This window comes from Solanum dulcamara, chromosome 4 (genome assembly GCF_947179165.1).
Source record: "Solanum dulcamara chromosome 4, daSolDulc1.2, whole genome shotgun sequence".
In the NCBI taxonomy this organism is placed as follows: domain Eukaryota; kingdom Viridiplantae; phylum Streptophyta; class Magnoliopsida; order Solanales; family Solanaceae; genus Solanum; species Solanum dulcamara.
In genome coordinates, this window is record NC_077240.1 from 16,437,247 (window position 1) to 16,458,093 (window position 20,847).

General features: G+C 31.2%; 2 protein-coding genes across 3 annotated transcripts; both read right to left on the reverse strand.

The window, feature by feature from the left end:
- Positions 1-246: 246 nt before the first annotated feature.
- On the reverse strand, positions 247-5,479 carry LOC129886643 (F-box protein At4g00755-like). Of its 2 annotated transcripts, XM_055961422.1 has the most exons (7): positions 5,253-5,479; positions 4,793-4,887; positions 4,462-4,634; positions 1,583-2,002; positions 1,273-1,442; positions 920-1,038; positions 247-727 (listed from the first exon to the last, which is right to left on the reverse strand). In XM_055961422.1, the coding sequence occupies exons 3-7, from the start codon at positions 4,601-4,603 to the stop codon at positions 430-432; spliced, it is 1,149 nt and encodes a 382-aa protein (XP_055817397.1). In that variant the 5' UTR covers positions 4,604-4,634; positions 4,793-4,887; positions 5,253-5,479; the 3' UTR covers positions 247-429. The 2 variants fall into 2 exon arrangements, with proteins under 2 accessions (XP_055817397.1, XP_055817398.1); XM_055961423.1 differs by lacking the exon at positions 5,253-5,479 and having other exon boundaries at positions 4,793-5,173.
- A 3,646-nt stretch (positions 5,480-9,125) lies between these two features.
- On the reverse strand, positions 9,126-11,191 carry LOC129884756 (F-box protein PP2-A13-like). The gene is made up of 3 exons (XM_055959040.1): positions 10,673-11,191; positions 10,447-10,565; positions 9,126-9,696 (listed from the first exon to the last, which is right to left on the reverse strand). Exons 1-3 carry the CDS (start codon positions 10,994-10,996, stop codon positions 9,276-9,278), a joined length of 864 nt encoding a protein of 287 aa, XP_055815015.1. The 5' UTR covers positions 10,997-11,191; the 3' UTR covers positions 9,126-9,275.
- Between the last annotated feature and the right edge of the window lie 9,656 nt (positions 11,192-20,847).

A 20,847-nucleotide genomic window follows, 5' to 3' on the forward strand; every position in this document is an offset into this window, starting at 1 on the left:
GCAACACTTTTTAGAAGTTGTTTGGGGTAAGAGATACACATAAATAGTCCTGAAATAAAAAAATAATTCAGGAATAAAATTTTTATGTCTTATTTGGTTGGTAAGTTTGAAATAACTTATCCCATCATTTATACCATAGTGATGGAATAAGTTATTCCATATACATGGTGAAATAAATTATCCCACCTTATTCCAGAATAATTAATTCTAAAATAACTTATTCCCAACCAAATGAAACCCGGCAGATTTGTTGTTGAAAAATGTGCAAAAGCAAAGTAGAAGGATCTCAACAAATCATACAAAAAAAATACAGTTTCATCCATAAGGATTTATGCAGCTCTAAAACTTGGAAGTACACAGAACTGCTGAAAAACTACTTAATAAAGGACCATCAAAGACGAGCCAACATGCATCAATCGCCATGTTAAATTACAAAAATCCCAATTCATCCATTTCTTCATCATCGTCATCGTCGTCCCCCCATCCCATGAGTTCGAAACCTGGATGGTGGTTCTGTAAAAAAAACTCCACAAGTTCATCAGCCACAAGTTCATCTGATAGTGTTCCAGGAATATTTGAGTCTTGATGATCTCCATTAGAAAAGCTTTGCAACATGCATCCAACAACATCTCGATTGTACTTCAACACAAATTCTTGAGATGGCTCTAGGACCTCTATGTCAAATGCAGGGCCGAGAGGTCGCCCTACAACTCTCACATGACTAACACTGCACATAAGAATGAAATATCGTCAAAATCACATATATGATTACAGTCAACCAGCCTTCTTATAAAACATCTACAATATAATTTTTTGGGTCAGAAGTGCAATGCAAGTCCAGTACAACAACTTGCTGATAGATAGAGCAGCAAATAGTAAGTAGACCACTCAATCAAAGAGAGAAAAGATGAACACAAACCATATGTAAAACAAGTCGTCCATTTCTTGTCTCTGAACTCTGCCCAAAAGTTCAATCTGCAGATATCCACCAACGCAAAGCACAGTTTCTGGCAGGTTGAACCGCTGATAGCATTTTTCCTGGCCATTAAAGTTTATCTGTTAATTCATGCAAATTAGTCCATGACACCCCTTTCAAGGACATTGAGAACAAATTTAACTAGATTTTACTCACAACAAAACTTATTCAGAACAAAGCCTACGACTACTCTCACCAATCACCATCAGGAAACTTTTCCCCCGAAAACATAGAAAACTGAGTACATAAGATTATCTTTTTCAGGAAAAAAACAAAAGAAGTTAAAAAAAAAAGACCTGTGTCATAGGGAATTCTTCAGAAGTATATGACCATATAAACTTGTCATCAGCAGGCTGTTGCTGGGGCATTTTCAGGAGATCACTCTCATCTCTCGATGATTTGGGGTGCCCTAATCGAAATCGAACAGATTTTGCAGAATATATGGGCTTGCCAGGCTGGAAATAAGCTGAATTGGAAAAACTATGTATTAGTCAAGAGGGCCAAATAAAGCTTCGGAAGCCTGCGAAACTCAAAACTGTAAATTTGAGGGGCATCTAATCCCCTAGGATGATGGTAAAAGAGACTGAAAGGAAGCTTAACAATCACCTTCGAAAGGTTGCATAAAAACTTCAGTGATCACGCATAGATCAGATTTCAATTTGTAAATTAGTGTTTCAGGGGCATTCGGATCACTGTGTCCTTTACTTGACCAGTAGGAAGGTCTATTTAGATATTTGTCCATTGGGATTAAGGTATTGACAATACTTTCATCTGGATAATTGTCCGTGCTTGAAGCACTGACTGCATAGCCTATGCAATCGTTTCGACATGACTTTGATGATTCAATAGCTTGAAGTAGAGAAGAATAAACTTCATGGTCTCTTTTTAGAGTCTCCCAGTTGGAATTGCTAGACCCAATGTCTTTTGTTTCTGCTGCACTCAAATCTAGTTCTGTTATCCGGGCAATCCTAGAAAGCTGCTGAAACTTTCCCACACAGAGCTGTTCAGAGAGTCCATTGGTAACCACTGCAAAAACAAAAAAAAACAATCATCAACCTGTTCGTTCTTCCAAATGGTAATAAACTTTCAAGGATAAAAACTGGCATGCCAAGATTTCTCGAAGAAAGGTTGTAGATAATTTCTTATGGAAGTGATTGTAAAGTTCCTAGAAATTGATGCCACATCGTCAAGCCATAAAGGCAGCAAAGTCGGATCATGGCAGTGCAGAGTACAGTGTCAACATCAAAATAACTCATTTGCATTGCACACCACTCAGAAGAAAAATATGATTTTCAAAATAGTAGCTTATCAAAAGAGTTAAAGAAATACAAAAAAAAAATTAGTTAACTACTTTACAACATGCAACTGGACAAGCTCCACTCAATAGATAGCTCAGGTATTATAATGGAGGATAAGAAACCAAGGCCAAGTATGGTATCACATCACTAGATGATACTTCTAGATAGTCATCACTATATAAAAGATTAACTATACTAGCGATGGTGTTTGTGTTCAAAGCCAAATCAATTGTTGTTGTTTTTATAAAAAGAAAACCAGTGTTTCTTTTTAGTGTCTTGGGACGAACAATAGTCCCAGGCATGCCCAAAAGCTGAACCTACTCTTTCAGTTGTTGAAAAATGCATTTTGTCCCTAAAGGTTTCTTTTTAAAAAATTGTGGAATGTCTATTTCCTTCATCCAAAGAAATTATTTTAAAGATATAAATCAGAGCACCAAAGAGGAATAGTTGGATTAAATTTAGTTTCACCATATGAAAGTTCAAAAAATGTTTGAGAGCTTTGGTGAAAGTTCACCAAATATTCACAAACAACCACATAACAAATTCTCCTAAAATCAAATCCAAGCACTCGATATCGTTTCGCCCAAAAGAGAAACACGAAACCAAACCACATTTTAAACTGAATTTCACTTGACGATGAGAGTTAATCACTAATCATTCTGCAAATATGCATGCATTCAACTACTTAAGGACTGAGACAACTCGCATGCATTAATTCATCAAATTCACTAAAATAATAACCAATGTGTTCTCTATACATTCGGGCACAAGTAACATAGCAAATTATCCGACAAGCTGCCTCATTTGACCTCTCCATGCATTTCTTATAATGGCAGAGTATTTAAGAAATTCTTTTAGTCAACTTCCTTCTAGCTTTTTTTGTTTGTTTGTTTTTAACTTTTTCCACGGGGCAGGGAAAAATAATCAATGATGTGTTCTGTATGCATCCGGATGCAAATAATTTAGCGAATCATCCAACAGGTTACCTCACTGGGCTTCTCATGCATGTCCTGCGATCACGAAAAGCCAGGTAGAAACAAAAAAATAGCAATAATTTGACACTTTCATGAAACCAACCAAATCTGATTATGATTCGGTTTGCTGTACTCTTTAAAGGATCCGTCTCTCCTTTCATCTTTCCAAGACTTCACTTATTTTGTACTCAATCAGGATAATTTATCAAGGCATATTCAAATTGAGGATAGAGCCTCATTGCTTAAATAATTCTAGATGCCAATAAAGTAGTTATGAGTCTTTTGCACAGTAATCACATGATGTAATGGGATAAAGTATACCAAGTATATGAAAGAAGAGTAGAAGAGTCTTGATATGGAAACAAGGAAAACTCTGCAGTTTATAAAATATAACAACATGAGAAATGATACCCAGTATCAGTGTTATCAAGGCGCACTTTAGCCTTGAAGTGAGGCTCAAAATGCGTTGAGCGCTTCGCCTCGCTTAATGTGCACTTCAGTGTCGTCGTCAAGGCTCTAAGACATACTTTTCCTTGTGAATGAGCATTTCCTAAAGAGGGGACATAAAACCATTGGTATTTCACTTTATTGTAAAAACAATCAATTTCTTTGTCCATATATTTTTTTTTTAATTTTTTGATTTGCACCGGGTGTCCGAGTCTCTTAGAGCCCCGACTAATCCCGGGGGTGCACAGGCCCTCGGCTCTTTGTCCATATATTTATTATTCATTCTTATAATTATTAGCCTTGGACTAAACATCTATATATTTGTATGTTTCTCCAATTGCGCCTTTTCTCAATATAGCCCATGCTTTATTTGCACTTTGCACTTAAAGCCCCAACGAATCTTAGAGTTTTTTTGCGCTTTTCGCTTTTGATAATACTGCCGAGTATAATCCCAGAAAATGGGGTCTGGGCGTTAGAGTGTACGCATTCCTTACCTTTACCCCAAGGGTAGAGAGGTGGTTTCCGATACATCCTCGGCTCAAGAAAAATCGTCCAAATCAGTCCAGAAAAAAAGTAGCAGACGTACCGGAAATAGCAGATAGTAACAAAAACAGCAGGTAGTACCAGGACATTAACTACAACAAAATAATATGATAGTTGAAGTACAAGTAACAACAAATAATAACAGAAATCGAAGGACAAGAAACTACCGGAGCAATACTACAACTACTGTTTTTAAGGAAGAAGGAAAGCTTGATTGGCTTACCAAATTGGCGCCAAAGGCGTGAAACAGAGGCAGCACGGACCACATCAGCTGGATCATTCAAACGCATCATAATGTCCAGAGACACGTCAGTGTCCAGCCATTGCACAAAATCAAAACGTGTCTCCATGGCAACCAAAAGCATAATCCCCTAAATAAATTCAAAGTTCCAAAACCTGAAATCATCAACAAACACAAACAAAATGATGCAATAAGAAAAAAATCTTTAAAAAGAGAGGGAAGTAAACGACAAGGTTATCACCACTAATATGGGAAATTCAAAGTTAAAACAGCAAACATATCCAAAATAAGATAAATGTAAGAACTTAATTACCAGTTTATACTTGTGCTCTGGGTTTCAAAATGGATCATGTAAAATGTCTTCTCTAAAATAGCTTCCAAAGAATGAAACTTTCATCCATCAATTAACTGCACCTCAATACCAAATTTCTTAGAGTCGGTTATTTCAATCTTCTATATCCAATCCTCTCTGTTTCAGGTCCTCAATACTCACATAAAAGTCTCATCTTTCACAAAATTTACCATTTTTTTCCAATTGACAAAAAACAGAAAGAAAAAAATATATGAAAAGGCTAGCTGCCAATTAAAATGGGAAAGCAGAAAAGAGGCAAGAACAACAAACACCGATAGATTTAACAATCTGGGGCTAAAAAAAAAAGTAGCATACAACTCAAGAACAATCCAAAATTCTGGGATTAAACCATTAAATTCAAGAATGCATTGAACAAAAATGTTAACCAACAGAAAGAGTAAAAAAGGAAGAAACTTTGTACCTTCTGAATGGAAGAAAGAGAAGAAAACCCTAGAGAGAATAACAAAAATGCATAAAGAAATCTAGAAATGGAAATTGTTGCCTACAGATAAATTATTGTGAAAATGGGTTTGGTCATTTCAATCACCCATAGATTTTTCTGAAGCTTCTAAATTTAATTGGTGGATGAAATTATGTCTACAGTTTTGTTCCAGCAGTGAAGAAAATGCTAGAATTTAATTAATTAATTTCATCGATTTGGTTCCTGGGCCTCATATATATATATATATATATATATAATGTAGATCTATTTTGTGGAAAACATGATGAGATGATGGGAAAAGTACGACTCTTTGCCGCATATGGCATTGACAGTATTTCTCTGAATTAATTAGTTCGACCTAAATTTAGATTTAATTTTGTAGGAATTAAATTACTTATGATTTATGAGATAATTCGTAGTGCTTTTTATTAGAGATGTTCATAATTTGGGCCAAACAAAAAAAAATTAAACTTTTTGGATATTTGTTTTAGATTTTTTGGACTTTGAGTTTAATTTTAAAATTAATGAATATCAAATTTAATAATTTGATATCTTTGAAAATCCATTTTTTTTACGTTTTATAATCATCCATATCTAAATCATATGTATTCAATGCTAGTAAATTCAATATGGAATTATGTAAAGTGGGCGATAGCCTCAATTCTTATTAACTATAGAAAGTTATGCATTCAAAAAAATAAATTATTAGGTGAATTGCAGTTGTTAATTGTTATGGCATGTCTTAAAAACTCAAAATCAAAAAAGAAACTATCCAAATGATCAAATCCAAGACCGAACTTAACAATCAAATTCAATCTGAGCTTATTTAGATTGAATTTGAATTGTAATTTCTTTAATTCGAAAAGCGATTTTTTCATATAAATTTGAACACCCCGAACGTCCACCCTATTTATTTATGGTATAATTTGTAAATTTTGAAATTGAACTTTTGACTCACTCAGGGATGAAGTTATGCAGTACGACATAAATTTGTTATGTCATAATAATATAAATTTATGCCCTCCAAAAAATTATTTATTATTTGGATATCAAAATTTGTTTTAATTTTTTTATTATTATTTAAAATAGGGAAGGATAAGATTAAAAATTATACATTTAAAAAACAAAAACTAAACGTCGCCTCAAAATATCAGCATTTGTGCGAATGACCGAAAAACCACGTAGCCTCATAATTCACCTTTACATGGCTTGTTGAAATATAATCAGTGTATATAAAATAACTAAAAAATAATCATAACTTAAAAAGGGAGTGTATATAAATAATATTAAATAAAGTGTATTAGTAATAGTTGTATTAACTATGTTTGCATTAATTATATAAAAAAAATTATGCTTTATTTGATTTGGTATATTAAAAATAATAACATGTATTGCAAAACTCTTTCAAAAAAGATTTATTTATAAATATACCTTCCACAAATATGGTGGATAAGATGTAAAAAGGGATTTTGAGGGACAATTAGGTCTTTAACCATGCTAATGCATGCATGAAAACCTCTTGCATTACTAATATCATGGATTTTCATGTATTAGTACATCAAATACACAATAGAGTGTATAACTAATGATTGATGCAATCATTAATTATACATAGGATGAAAAAGTACACCAAACAAGGAACCACTAATATACAAAATTAATGCATGTATTGTTATTTCTAATATAATCTATCAAGCGATGCCTTAGAATTTATTGACAATCAAAAATTAATTATGAAACTTTCTGACACGAATTCTTATTTAATTAAATTTCAATATAAATATCAAAAAACTAGTAACAGTTAAAACACCAAGTCAAATACCCTCTTCATGGATGTCATTAATAAAAAAGAACTTTAGAATTCGGCACAAATTCACCTTATAATTTGATAAATTCATATTTAAATAGATACACCCTGCCTTTGGTACTTTTTAAGTTAAATATAGATGGTGCTTATCTAGATGGAAGGATAAAGGAGGTATTGATGGGTCTGTAATAAATTAGCATGTTTTGGAAACTTTGTAATAATCCTTTATCCAATATCTAGATGGAAGGATAAAGGAGGTATTGATGGGTCTGTAATAAATTAGCATGTTTTGGAAACTTTGTAATAATCCTTTATCCAAAAAAAGAAGTTGAAAAAAGTTCTAATGCAGGGAATTTTAATAAATTCAAAAGAAATTTTATTGAGAAATAATCTACATATAACTCCGATAAGATTAATCGATGACCGTCTTTTCTATTTTATCTAATCTTAGATCCTAATTTCCTAGTATATCATGCAAATAATAAGAATATATTTAGATTTTGAAATTGCGTCCCTCTAGGACATTATTTTGAAAATTTCACTTGTAAAAATTTAAACTCCAAAATACTATACTAGAATTTTACATGCCATTCTCCTCCTCCTGCTGTTTCAATTTTTAAATTATGATTATTATTTTTTTGAATTTCTCGTCTTTGACGAGAAAGATTAAAGTTTTGAGTAGTTTAATATATTAAATGCAGCTTATTTTAAATTGAATACACCTAAAACTTTATGATCTTTCCAGAAAGAGTCAAACCTACAAGTCTGTCTAGGTATACTTCAGTGGATTTGAAAGTCTTTAGCCCAAAATTGAAGAACTATTGTTACACAGTGCAATTGAAAAAATATAAGATTAATTAATGAACACGTTGATTTATCTGATATAACTATTTGGTATTTGGAATTTACTTATCTAATTAATCCACATTTGTGCCGCGAAGGACTTGAAAATGTTTCTTTTCTATTTCCAAAATTCGAACCAAAAATCTTGTCTATTCTGCTATCTTGCATCCGAAATATGTATGGATTAGAATGTCTAAACAGAGCATTTGTGATTTGTAGGAAATTTCCTTCGACAACAACATGAGCATAATCTTGCATGATGCATCCAAAATGATTCTGTCTATTCCTTTGACAACAACGTAGGTCGAAAAATAAAGCTCAAGGACGTAATTGGTTGAATGAGTACAGATACTTTGAGGTTCAGATATTTTTACAAACAATTATGCTCTTATCCACATGGTACCTTTGTTTAGATGGTTGTTACAGCTCTCAGTTTGTGAATTATTTCTTTTTCTTTTCATTTTATCTTTATTTATGATTGAAATATTGAAAAATAAAAATTACTAACATGAGAATAAGATGCAAATTAAAAATTAAAAAAAAAGACAAAACATTGCTGTGAGAGCGAGATTCCAATAACAAAAAATATAAATATAAGAAAATGCTCCTACGTGACCGAGATATATTTTAAAAAATAGACGATTATTTATGAAAAGACATCACGCACAAAGTTGAGCGATTTGTCCATTATACTTAAGGACTCCAATTTATGTAGTGCGTGTTCAAAACTTTCAATTGTTTCAGTTACTAAGCAAACTTTTAAAGAATACTATTCGTCACAATCTTAAAATAAGAATTGCAATAGTCTTCTTCAAACCTTATGGTAACTTTCTTTACAATCAAGTAAATGACCTCTCATCCAAATTTGGCTTTTAAGTCTTTGACTAACCTGAACAACCAAAAGAATTACTCCTGTGACAGTGTTATTCAATTTTCTAGAATTTTCCAACCTATTAGATACGACCAAGTGTAAGAGCTAGCTATTAGTATAATACTATAAAATAAAAAAGAAGAAACTTTGCTCAAGGAATTTCAATTGATGCCCCTTCTAGAAAATTATATGGTGTAGATATGTGTTATATTGACCTCCTTTTTAACTTCTTCGTGCGTGTTATTTTTTTAATATTTTGACTCGACTACTGTTTTATGGAGTTGAAATTGCATTAAAAAGGAAAAAATAAGAGAAAAGTATGATCATCATCTAAAGCTCAAAATCAACTGTCTTAACATTTCCCGGACTAACGTACAAAAACAACTGAAGCGCTCTATGTGCTAAATAGAAACTACTAGAAAACAGAAGGGATTTTTGAGGAGAAAACAAACTATATACAAAACCAATGGCTGTAAAGCAATCAACAAGAAGTCAATTGTTTAGCTAAGCTACTAGGACATATTAACACAGAATCAACACATAGACCACCTTTTGTATGTGTACAATCTATCTGTGTCAATGAAAATTTGATCTTTGTTGGAACAGTGGCATTCTTAACAACAAAATCTCCCACATGGTGCTGCATCCAAGTTCCTAAATTGTCCAGATAACACCGGGATGTCACACGACAATCATCCGGTGTAGTTAACTGAAACTGAACAGGCTTCAAGTCCCAGCCGTGAACATGCTCATAGTTACAGGCATGACGTTTGTGCCTCTTTGTCGCCTTACCAAGCTGAAGTCTAAAGAATAGGCTATATGTCCCTTCTGGGAATTGAAACTCGAGGTCCCCATCGACTTCAAGCCACCAAATTTGTTGAAGATAAGCTACAGTTTGGAATCTACATGAAAAATGAGAGTATCAGTATACAATCAGAAGCATAAATGAACTTCAAAGTCTACATTGCTGGACAAGGGAAAGAGCAATTCAAAAGTCTTCTTTTGGCTTTCTTATTTTATACAACCACACAATTCCATATACTAATGGAATCAACCTATTCGAAGATTCATTCTCACAGATCAAAAGAAAAGAAAGAAACGCGACAACACCGCCCTCCTCTGTCTGATCATCAGGCAAGCTCAACTTTGTGAGTGGCCCTGAAGGAGCTGCGCTCATTAGGAATGAAATCTTAAGTATTCACTCATTAGGAATTTGATCACCAGGCTCAACACCACTTGACTAATTTATACTGATCTTAGTTTAACAAGTGATCTTACATTCTTAGAACTGTCAATAACCTCATTGTATCGATACAACGAAAGGTTTCAGATTGGGATGGAATTACAATTTAAAATATGAAAAGGGTTTGATTAATTTCATACAATACTATAATTAACTAACACTAAAAGGTTAATTATAAATCTGCAATAGTATGCGTGGGTTGAGTACTATCAGTAAACTTAAGGTTTAGAATTCGGAAACAGGGGATCAGCCTGCAAAAAGATATTGTGCTAAAACTGAAGCTTTATTCAAGCCTAAATATGATCATACTCATAAGCAGGCCCTTAATTATATTTATATCAAGGGAAGGGAGAAAACAAAATTCCTCTTTGTAGTCATTTTTGTTTAAAAATATATATAAACCCCACACCTTGATTCATCCGTCGGAATGTGATTCCAATATCTGCGATCATCGATGCCAGTAATTACCATTCCTTTAGATGAAATTGCCAAGCAAACCCCTCCATTCTTCTTGTCAATCCATACTTCCTGTAACCAAAATTAAAATCATCAACTCCAAATTTCAAAAGAAAAATGGAAAAGAAAACAAAAAGAGGAATAAGGTTAGAATTTTTAAATGTAAAAAAGGAAGAGACCTTTGTGCCACCATCAAAGGACCTGGGACAAGAAAGTTTAGCAAAAAGGTCCTTTTTACACAGGCCATCAACTTTCAGGCCAAACAATTCTTGAAGAATATAGTTATAATTTGAGGGCAATTTGGGTTCCCATATAAAATCAGCAGATGAAGCAGCACGAAATGCTCTGTTAATACGTGCTAACTTGCAGATCTCAGGTGGATCAAGGTATGAAAGTAGAAGAGCAACACAAGCCTCTGGTATATCATCAAGCTTAGTCTTTAATGGCAGATAATTCAACCCCTCATCAGATTTTGTGTCAATGGAAGATGCATTAGCACCCATTTGAGAAAAAAAACCAAGAAACAGAGAAATTAAATGAAAAAATGGTGGAGGTTCTTACTTTTTAGAGGGTATTTTATAAGGTCTCTCTCTCTTTCTCTGTGCATGTCTGTGTCTGTTGGAACAAGAAAAGAAATTGTGGATTTTGATGCTTTCTAGAGAGAGATGTCATAAAAGGTTTTTGACTGTTTTGGTATGACGAGGAGGAGGAGAGAAAAGGTATCCTTATCCACAACTATCCAAACTTCTTTACGCGCTCACTTCCAGCGTTGTTTACACCTCTACGCTTTGTATTAAAATTAACATAACTATATATATTACTATTCACTTATAAAAGGGAAAGAATAATGATCATATAAAATCTAGAATATATTACATAATATTTGGTGGATCTTTTCTCCTTTTTAAATAAAATATAGTATTGCTAAATTTTTTCACGAATAATTAATAGTGAGAGAATTATTAAAAACATTTTTGAATTTGACATAAATTATTAGTTTCATTTCTGAATTATTGACAGGCTTAAAAACATCTCTTTAGTTAACTAGCTAAACTTAGATACATCTTTGATTAATGATCGAGTTGTCCCACCACTCAGGGGTGGATCTATGTTCATCTGAGGGGGTGTCACGTCATCCCGTGGTCTCGGTTGAAAATTTGTATATATATATGTATATTTGTATGTATATTTGTAAGAAAAGTATAAATATTAAACGTGTCATCCTTATAAATAATGAGTTTTGTGGTGTCAGTGGTTAAAGTTCAGGTTTACCACAATAGGGATGCAAGTTCGAGCCGCTACCCCATGGTTTCGGTTGAAAATTTGTATATACATGTATATTTATAAGGAAAATATAAATATTTAACGTGACACTTTTATAAATAATGAATTTTGTGGTGCCAGTGGTTAAAACTTAAGTTTACCATTATAGGGATTTATTGTAAAAAGAATTGTGAATAAATAGATTAGAATCCTAAACATTTTATAAGTAAATTCTTAACTAAATCAATTGAAATTTTTAATATAGATTACTGTTCAAAATAACATAATATTTAGAAATTCAAAATCTTAGATTCGATTCTCCCACAAACCACAGATAAGTTGTTCGGTCTTTGTTAGCTACTTGGCTTATCAGGTAGTGAAGTTTAGGCAGTATTCCGCACTGTCCTGTCATCCATGAATGGACTAACTTGCCAAGTTGGCTTGAAAGCCGCAGAGTACTTGCCACTTGTCAAGATAAATTACCCTCAAGAAATTGCTCTTCTGATAATGCATAAATGTAGCTCAAAAAAGTGTCAATTCGGGCAAGAATTACAAGTCCGAATTGAATATTTTCTTCATAATTCTTGTCCAATTTCATTTCCTGCTAGTTATGAGGGTCTACATTTTATGTCGACAATAGTTGATCCAAAGTTTGTGGACTATTTTCAATTGTGTAAATCACATAATAATAAAGCTTTCCAATTTATATAGTTATATGTAAAAGTATATTACTAGATTCCTGCTACAAGTAATAAATTAAGGGGTAGGCTTAAAATTTGAAGTTTGTTGGTTTGGATATTAATTTTGTAGGTTACTTGTTTTTAAATTTTTAATTTTGTATATGTTAAATAGATTTTAAGATAAATATAAAATTTTAAATAAAATTAGCGAATTATGTCGAACTAGCTAGTAGTAGTAAGCCCGCCACTGAACAAACGTAGTAACATCTTACCATGAGTCATGCACCTCTCAAACTGCGATGAATTTAGATAATGAGATACGGTGTTTTAAAGTTTTGGATCTACGATAAACCTTTAAAGTGTTGGATCTTGATTTTTTTGGTTCCGCTTAATACAATTTTTAAAAAATGATCTTACTTGTTAAAAATATTTTGAAAAAAATTATAATTTTCTGTCAGATATAAATTCTATTTGCCTATTAACAGAACTCGTAGTTCATTGAGCAGGTTTACTATCTTGAAATATGTAGAACTTCTACCTTACAGGTAAATTAATGTCTAGAACTAATGTTTGATAGGCAACATAAATTATCTTAACGAATTTATCCTTATTATTAAATAGAAATGACACCCTTTATCCAAAATTTAAAATAAATTTTTATTCAAGTGTATCTAGTACGTAAAACACATGTTTTATATATTGTACCTCATATATTCATTTTTAAGACAACGAACTAACATTTGTGACTAAAAGTATATTCACTAAATAATATCATTATTAGTTACTTCTAATAATATATTTCCGCCATTATAATCCAAATATAACTTATTCAGTTTCACTTAATTTCTTAATTATGGTTGCATATATTTTTATCAATCGATTGATATACGTGTGCTCTTTTATCCATTATAGTGTTAATCAAAAGCAAATGACTTTTGAGAGAAGAAAGAAGGAAGCACATCGACCTAAATTACTAAAATCTTTGGTAGTACATCAACATTAATTATATCCAGATCAATAGAATCATTCTTATGTTGGCAGGTTAGCTATCAATTAATACTATGCTATCAGATGAAATATGTGTGTATGTGGTCCATATTTCCTTTTCACCATTGCACTTTTGTTTCCACAAGGAAAAAACATTAACAATTAATTAGCATTAGAAAAATTAAAGTGCCGACCAATCACTCCCCTAACCACAAATTTTTAGATTAAACTAATAATGGAAGAGCAACAAAATAGTAATATTCTAGTAACTACTAATAAAGTTAGGTCAGGTCCTCCCTCTTTGTGCAGCTAGTATGTGTCGTATGCTAATCAGAATCTTGAAAGGTAATTAATTCAGTAGAAGACAATTAGACATAAATAGCAAAATCCATTATACTTTACATGTGGAATTGAGTCAGCAAATAGATGTAGGCCACAAATGGCTTCCATTCCATTCACTAACACGTACCACCAAGCTGTTGGCACACACACCTATATATTCCCTTCGGTTTAATGAGAAAATGAGATTTCTTGTTTACTTACTATTTGAATAGAAAAAAATGTCTTATTATGTGTAAAAATAAAAATCTCAAGTTTGTTAAGGACTAATAAACCATTTCTCCCTATAACTATAGTTTTAGCTCAAAATTGTCATTTTAGAAATTGAAAATTAATAAATAAAGCATCTAATAAATAAGAGCAACTTATATAACTATGAAGAAATGAGATCTCTTGGACACTTAAGTTGAATAGACGAAGATGACCTTTTTAAATTTTTTACGTGTAAAAATAAAGATCTTTTATAAAAAGACCACCAAACTAAAAATAATAATACAAGTGACCTATAAAACTAATTTTCTGTAAAGAAAGTTTAATAAGGTTAACTAATTACTTCACTAAGTTATGCGTGAATCAAACATTACATTGCTTATAGGTGGGTGTTATGCAACGATTTGTTTTGTTAATGTGCTAAAGCAAACGACCAGCAAAGTGAACATCATCAGAGCGAGATTCAAAATGAGGTGAGATTATAAATGGGCGAGTTGACGAGTCATATTTTTATGGACTAATGTAAGAACCATATTATACCAAAGATCAACCTAGCTACTTGTGATCAGGGAAATCAACTTATAATGCTGTAATTAAGGTGAATATAAGCAGAAGAAGAAAGAATAAAGAAACTTCTCTAAAATAGAAATCCATATATAAAAACAATCGAATGCGATAAAAATAATAATCATGTGTGTACACAGTACATCTGTTTAAGAACGATGTTTTTTTCCAACGTTTATTCATGTGATGCTAACAAGAATATACATAGCTGTCCATGTCCTAATTACACTTGATTTTACTTTATTTAGTAACCCTTGCTCTTCTCGTTTTCAAATTGATAAGTAAGATTTAAAAAAATAGCAAATAGTATTAATTGAAAGATATATAGGTTGCAAATATATATAAAGCCATTCAATAAAGATTTTATTAGATATAAAAAAAGTTATAAAAGAACAAATAAAAAGGTTAAAACTTAGTATGAATTAGGCAGTTTGGGTTATAACCCATTTTACCTCATTTTAATCCATTTCATTTCACTTTATATAGTTTTTGAACGGATTAAATAATTTATTTTTTTATTAATTCAATTTATTTTGATCCGTCAAATTCAATTAAACCTGTCAATTTGACATCCCTACTTATAAAAATAGTCTCTGGCTAAAATGTAAAACTGTAAAAGTAAAAACTTAACACCGAATTGCCCATTTAATAATAGTCACAAGATTGCAAAAAAGAACAAGAAGTAGGAATTGTTGTTTTTGATTATTTTGTATCATTTTCCAGTGTTGTATACTCCCACTATTTCATATTAATCGAATTTTTGCGATTTTTTTCATAATTTAAAATAAGTGAATTATTCAAAATTTAAAATAAATATTTGATTTTTTTTCCATTCTTGCCCTTTATTTGCATTTTCTAAGTGATAAGTTCAAGAGAGTTAATTACTTATATTTATAATTTTACTTTAAATTATTTTTATTTTCAAGAATAATTTGATAATTACTAAAAAGATAAAAATGGAAGATGATATTGAATTTATATCCTAAATTTTTTTCGTTTATAAATATGCATTTCCATTACTATAAAATAAAGGCAGTATCTTTATCAAAGCTGTTGCTGAATATAATCTTATTCTTTTAAGGGGTGAATTCAAACGGAGCACTTGCGTGTCGATAGCCCAGAAGTCTCTTTTCACACATAAAATGGTTGAATTTGTCGTTTTTCAACTAACCATTTATGTTGACCATGAAGCAATTCTAAAATTTCCACTTCCATTATAGTCATCCCTAGTCAATTGCACAAATACAGTGTATTGGTGGAGGACTTGATACATATCATTGCTAATTTTTTTTAATTATTTTCACATTAAAAAAATTTCATTAGATATTTTAATTGAATTAGTGAAAAAATAAAATAAAAAGATAGTGTTTTCATACGAATTTTTTTTTTAAAAATTCTAATATTTCAATAGAAATTTATATTTTACAATGCATTTTTTCAGTAAATCAATTCGATAAAAAATAAATGAAAAAAAATCATATTTCCATGTACTCAACCAAGTATGACCACTAAGTTGTCACAAAGCAAGTTGTTTCTCATATGAAGGATGGTGATAAGTCATGACCTAAGAGGTAATAGCATGTCACGATACTATGTATATTCAATATGATGATTTATGTTTTTTTGGGACGATTCAATAACTAAATCAACAGACATTGTCTATCAAGTCGACAACCCTTAACTCGATTGTTTTTTTTCACAAAAATTGTTGAATTTGCTGGTGTTTTCCAAACCCCATATTGGACCATGAAGAAACCACTAGTAGTTTTCCTACCAAAATACGTACTTTTCGTATGCAGATATTATATATATGATGGAAATATTTATTTACAAAGATATCTCCATAAATATGATGGAAAAGATGTAAAAAAAAGTTTTGAGAGACAATTGAGTCTTTAAAGCTAATGGATGCTTTAAATTTCCTTACTAATATCATGGATTCCACGTAATAGTAATACATAATAGAGTGTATTAGAAATGTTGTTGTGTGATGACAAGTCTCATGAGTAGGCAAATTTAGATTGGGCTGCGCGGCTGGCCCAGTGGTCATTTCCATCTCCAGTCATTTGGCAACTGGATACTGAAATATAGCAAGAATGTTAGACAGGCCCAGACTCCATACAGCTTTTTTCAGTTTACATTTTCCTCTTCTGGTTTTATAGCAAAAACTGGTATTTTTATGGCATTACTTTTGACCTTGCTTGCACCTTCCAGGTCAAAAATTAAAAGTGTTGTCCTTTTAAAACCTTTCATTTTTAAGACCATTCTTGCCCTTCATTTGTCTGCTGGCCCAACAAAATAAAGAAAAATTGAATTATCTGTTTATCTTTGCTAGTGGTCCAATTACTCTTTTGTATTTCAATTTTATCATATGCCAACAAAGTCAAGACGTTAAAGTTTGTTCATGTTTTGTTTTTTATAAAGAAATTGAATGCTTATGCATATTTAATGAGATTGTATGGTAAATTCTTTTAATATCTGTTACTTTCATTTGACTTTTATCAGATAAGTATTCAACCAATGTACGATGGACCACTAACTTATCACGGGAGTTATTAAGAAGTTTTTAGTCTTAGTCCAATTCAATTAAAGCCTTTGAAAATTAAATGACTTCGTAATGAAGATCACACTTCGGAAACACCTAAATGTACTAAACTAAGTTTAATCATTATACTTTGGAGAATTAATTTGAAAAAAATCTTAGAATATAATGCACTATTATAATGCATTATTAGTATGGCATTATCATCTTCGAATGTACATCATTAGATTCGTTTTTTTAAAAAGGTTTTGCACATTCCGAAAAAATAAAATAAAAAATTAAAATTGATTTTAAACCACTAGACAGAGTGTCTAGCGTCCTTTTATTAACATAAAAACCCTCAACAAGTATAAGTACAAGCAAGGGAGGCTAGACCTTACCTTACCAATCCTAATAAGGTAATGAACCTCTACTAATTAACAAACATGAAGAAAATAAGAACTAGAGAGAACGAGGTATTCTATGACCATCATTGAGTTTGTAATACACTCTATGATGATATTACAAATGAGGATGCTTAAATAATGATAAAATATAAAAGCCAAGAAGAAAGTTGAGTTATCAACTTCAATCTTCCTCTTACAAATGTATGAATTAAAAAAAATGGATAACTCGTTAAAAAAAATGGATAACTCATCTAAAGTAACCTGAAGTATTTTCCTCTTGTCTTCTTCTACAAATATGTCTAACAACACTTGGTAGTTCACCAATTCTTCTTGGGTTTATTGGATCTCGTTGATTCTAGTGACACTATCATATGATTTTTCTTTGTCAGTCGCATCGACAGGTGCCTTAAAACAAACTCCCCAGTTACTTTACTATCCTAACTGTGTTGTCTACCATTTGTCTTCTTTTTGCTTTTGTTGCTTTCAATTCTTTGATGTCTAGGTGAGATATCCCCATCCCTAGCCACTTTATCAAAACATACGTCTAGCATATTATCTTGCTCATCCTCATCAAAAAAATCATCTCCCATATCAATAGCATAAGCATTAGTGGGACTAAATCTGAACGCTAAAGCCGCTGGTTCAATCTTCTTTGCAATCACACTTCTGGGCACAAATTCTTAAACTTGTGGACTTAATTTGCTCTTTTGCCCTTCCAAAAAGGAGCTGAACTCTGCTCTTCTTCAAACCAAATCATTTAATAATCTTAATCACAAGAGTATTTGTCCAAATCACTATTTCTCTATATCATTTCGTAATAACTTTAAATCGATATGTGGTATTGAAGTTTCATATAACTAAATTTAATTATTTTGTATGAACATCAATTATATGAAATTTCAAATATCGAATTGTAGAATTCTCAACAAAAGAATGAGAGAAATCAAGGATTGTATTGATAATAATAAATGAGTACAAGTCTCCTTTATATAAAAGTGAGTTGTAGAGTCATAGGCTAGCTAAACTTGGAGTTATACTACACCACAAATATAAAAAGATTAATTATAAATTTACTACTATAGTACATAGCAATAGCCTAGTCACTCTCTATCTCATCCAACCATGAGTCCGACTATAACTTAACTCTTTAACAATCTTTGACAGTATGCAAGACTCCTGGACCATGTTGTTCAACCCATTCCTTATTCTTCTTGATCCTGCATATCTAAAAAAATTGAAGGGGGAGATTTATAATTTTTTATGTAACTTAAATAATGATCCCAAAATTGAATATTTGTGCAGTTCAGACAGTAAATTGTCTTGGAATAAGCCAAAGTTTGAGAGAGCAAAGCTAATGATTAATTCAAACAAAATTTTGTCCAAGAACACCTTGGCCTATACATAAAATGATTTCTTTAAATCTAATATTAGATTTATTAACATATGTGATAAAAACAAATTGAAGTAATATAACTAAGAATTTATTCAAATAAACAACAATGTTAAGAGAAAATCTAAAATGAAACACATTAAAATATGAGGTAAATTACTATATGAATAAATACAGTTAGCACATCTTCTTTGGAAAAATAATATGTACACAATAGATTAATTAAACTCCCCCTCTCATGAGGGTGAATTTCAAAGTATTTTACTATCCTCAACTTTTGTTCAGAGACTAGTTATTAATAAAGAAACACGATCAATATGGATTGTGATGGGATGATTGGAATTCCTACACTTAATTAGAGGCTTTGAATTTGAACTTTTGAAAATTAAAAAATCCTAATCATCGTCCACATGATGATGTTTTGTCATTTAGAGTTTAATTAGACCACTGATGATAAGATTGTTATCTTTCATTATACTTAATACGACTAGACAATACCCTCAGGTTAAACCAGTGTACAACTAGTCTGAATGGAATGTGCATATATATGTTTGGTTTAAACATAATTATCTTCCCTAAATAATTATATGAAAATTGTACATGTTAGTGAAGTGGTCAGAGTGAATTCTTTATTTGTTTATAACAATCAGATTGTTTAAATATCTCTGTGTTATAAATAAGTGCTTAATGTGGGAACATTTTGGCCGGCCAATTGGTAATTGGTATCTCCCAGAAGATTAAACAATAATGAAGATGTATAGGTGGATTATATGTTGACAACAAATTCTTTTTTAATATTTTTCTAAAATCATTTTTTAAGAACAAATAAAATAAGGTTTAGTAATTGGTCTTGTACGTAATCGTTGAATAATCATGTTATTGGAAAATAAAAAAGAAAATGAAAGTAGTTGAGTTTGATGAGATGCAGTGACAATTCATGTGGACTTGTGGCTGAGTCAACTAACCACACGCTAGTTGGTACAATTTTCTCCTTCAAGTGAGATCTACTTTGAAATTTGTACCTCCTCCATAATTCAAAAAAGTGAAAGATTATAGGATATATATATGTGTTTGCCAGGAATGAAAATAATAAGTCATGTTTTTACTTATAATTTTCTAATTCTAATGCTTGGTAATAAACAAGTAAGAAGATATATATTGTCCAGGTTTACTTATATATATATATATATATATAATGTAGATAAATATTATTTCTTCTGTTTCAATTTGTTTGATGTATTTTTCTTTTTAATCTGTTTTAAAAAAATGACTTTTGCTTCTTCGTTTTTTATCAATTATTTAATTTTAATTTCTACATCACATTTGTAAGACCACAAGATTAATGAGCATTTTGGTACATTTGATATATCCTTAATTTAAAACACAAAATTCAATTTTTATTTTTATTTTCTTAAACTCCATGTTAAATTAAAATAGACGGAACATACTGAAATGGAGGGAACATTACTATAGAGTCGTCTTCGAAGGCTCAGGGTACTGGGGCTGGTAGGCAAGGGTAGATTGGGGATTGAGGACAAAACAATTGGAATGTTACTTATAAAACTTATTTTTCTTACTATTATTAGAAAAGTTATTTTTAAGAAGTTTGCTTTCCTAACGATCAAATTTAAATGTCGAATCATGATCAACTAGGATATGAATTAAAAAAAAAATAGAAAGTTCTTATACCAAACACCCTGAGTCCACCCATGATTAATTGTTGATAGTTTACTAGCTAATAAGAACGACAACAGTTCTAAGATTTTATTTGGTACATCAAAATAAATGCCAGAAATGGTAGTGGTTTGGGTTCCACACAATATTTTCCCAATTATTCACTATAGTTCATTAGGTTAATTATTAGTTATTACCAAAAATATCTTAATTGTTCATTTTCTATACCCTTTTTGTACTGTTGAACAAATGTTAAGACCGTATGGTATTTGCTCTGATTATTTGTGTCCGTTAACACCGAAATTAGTACTAATACATC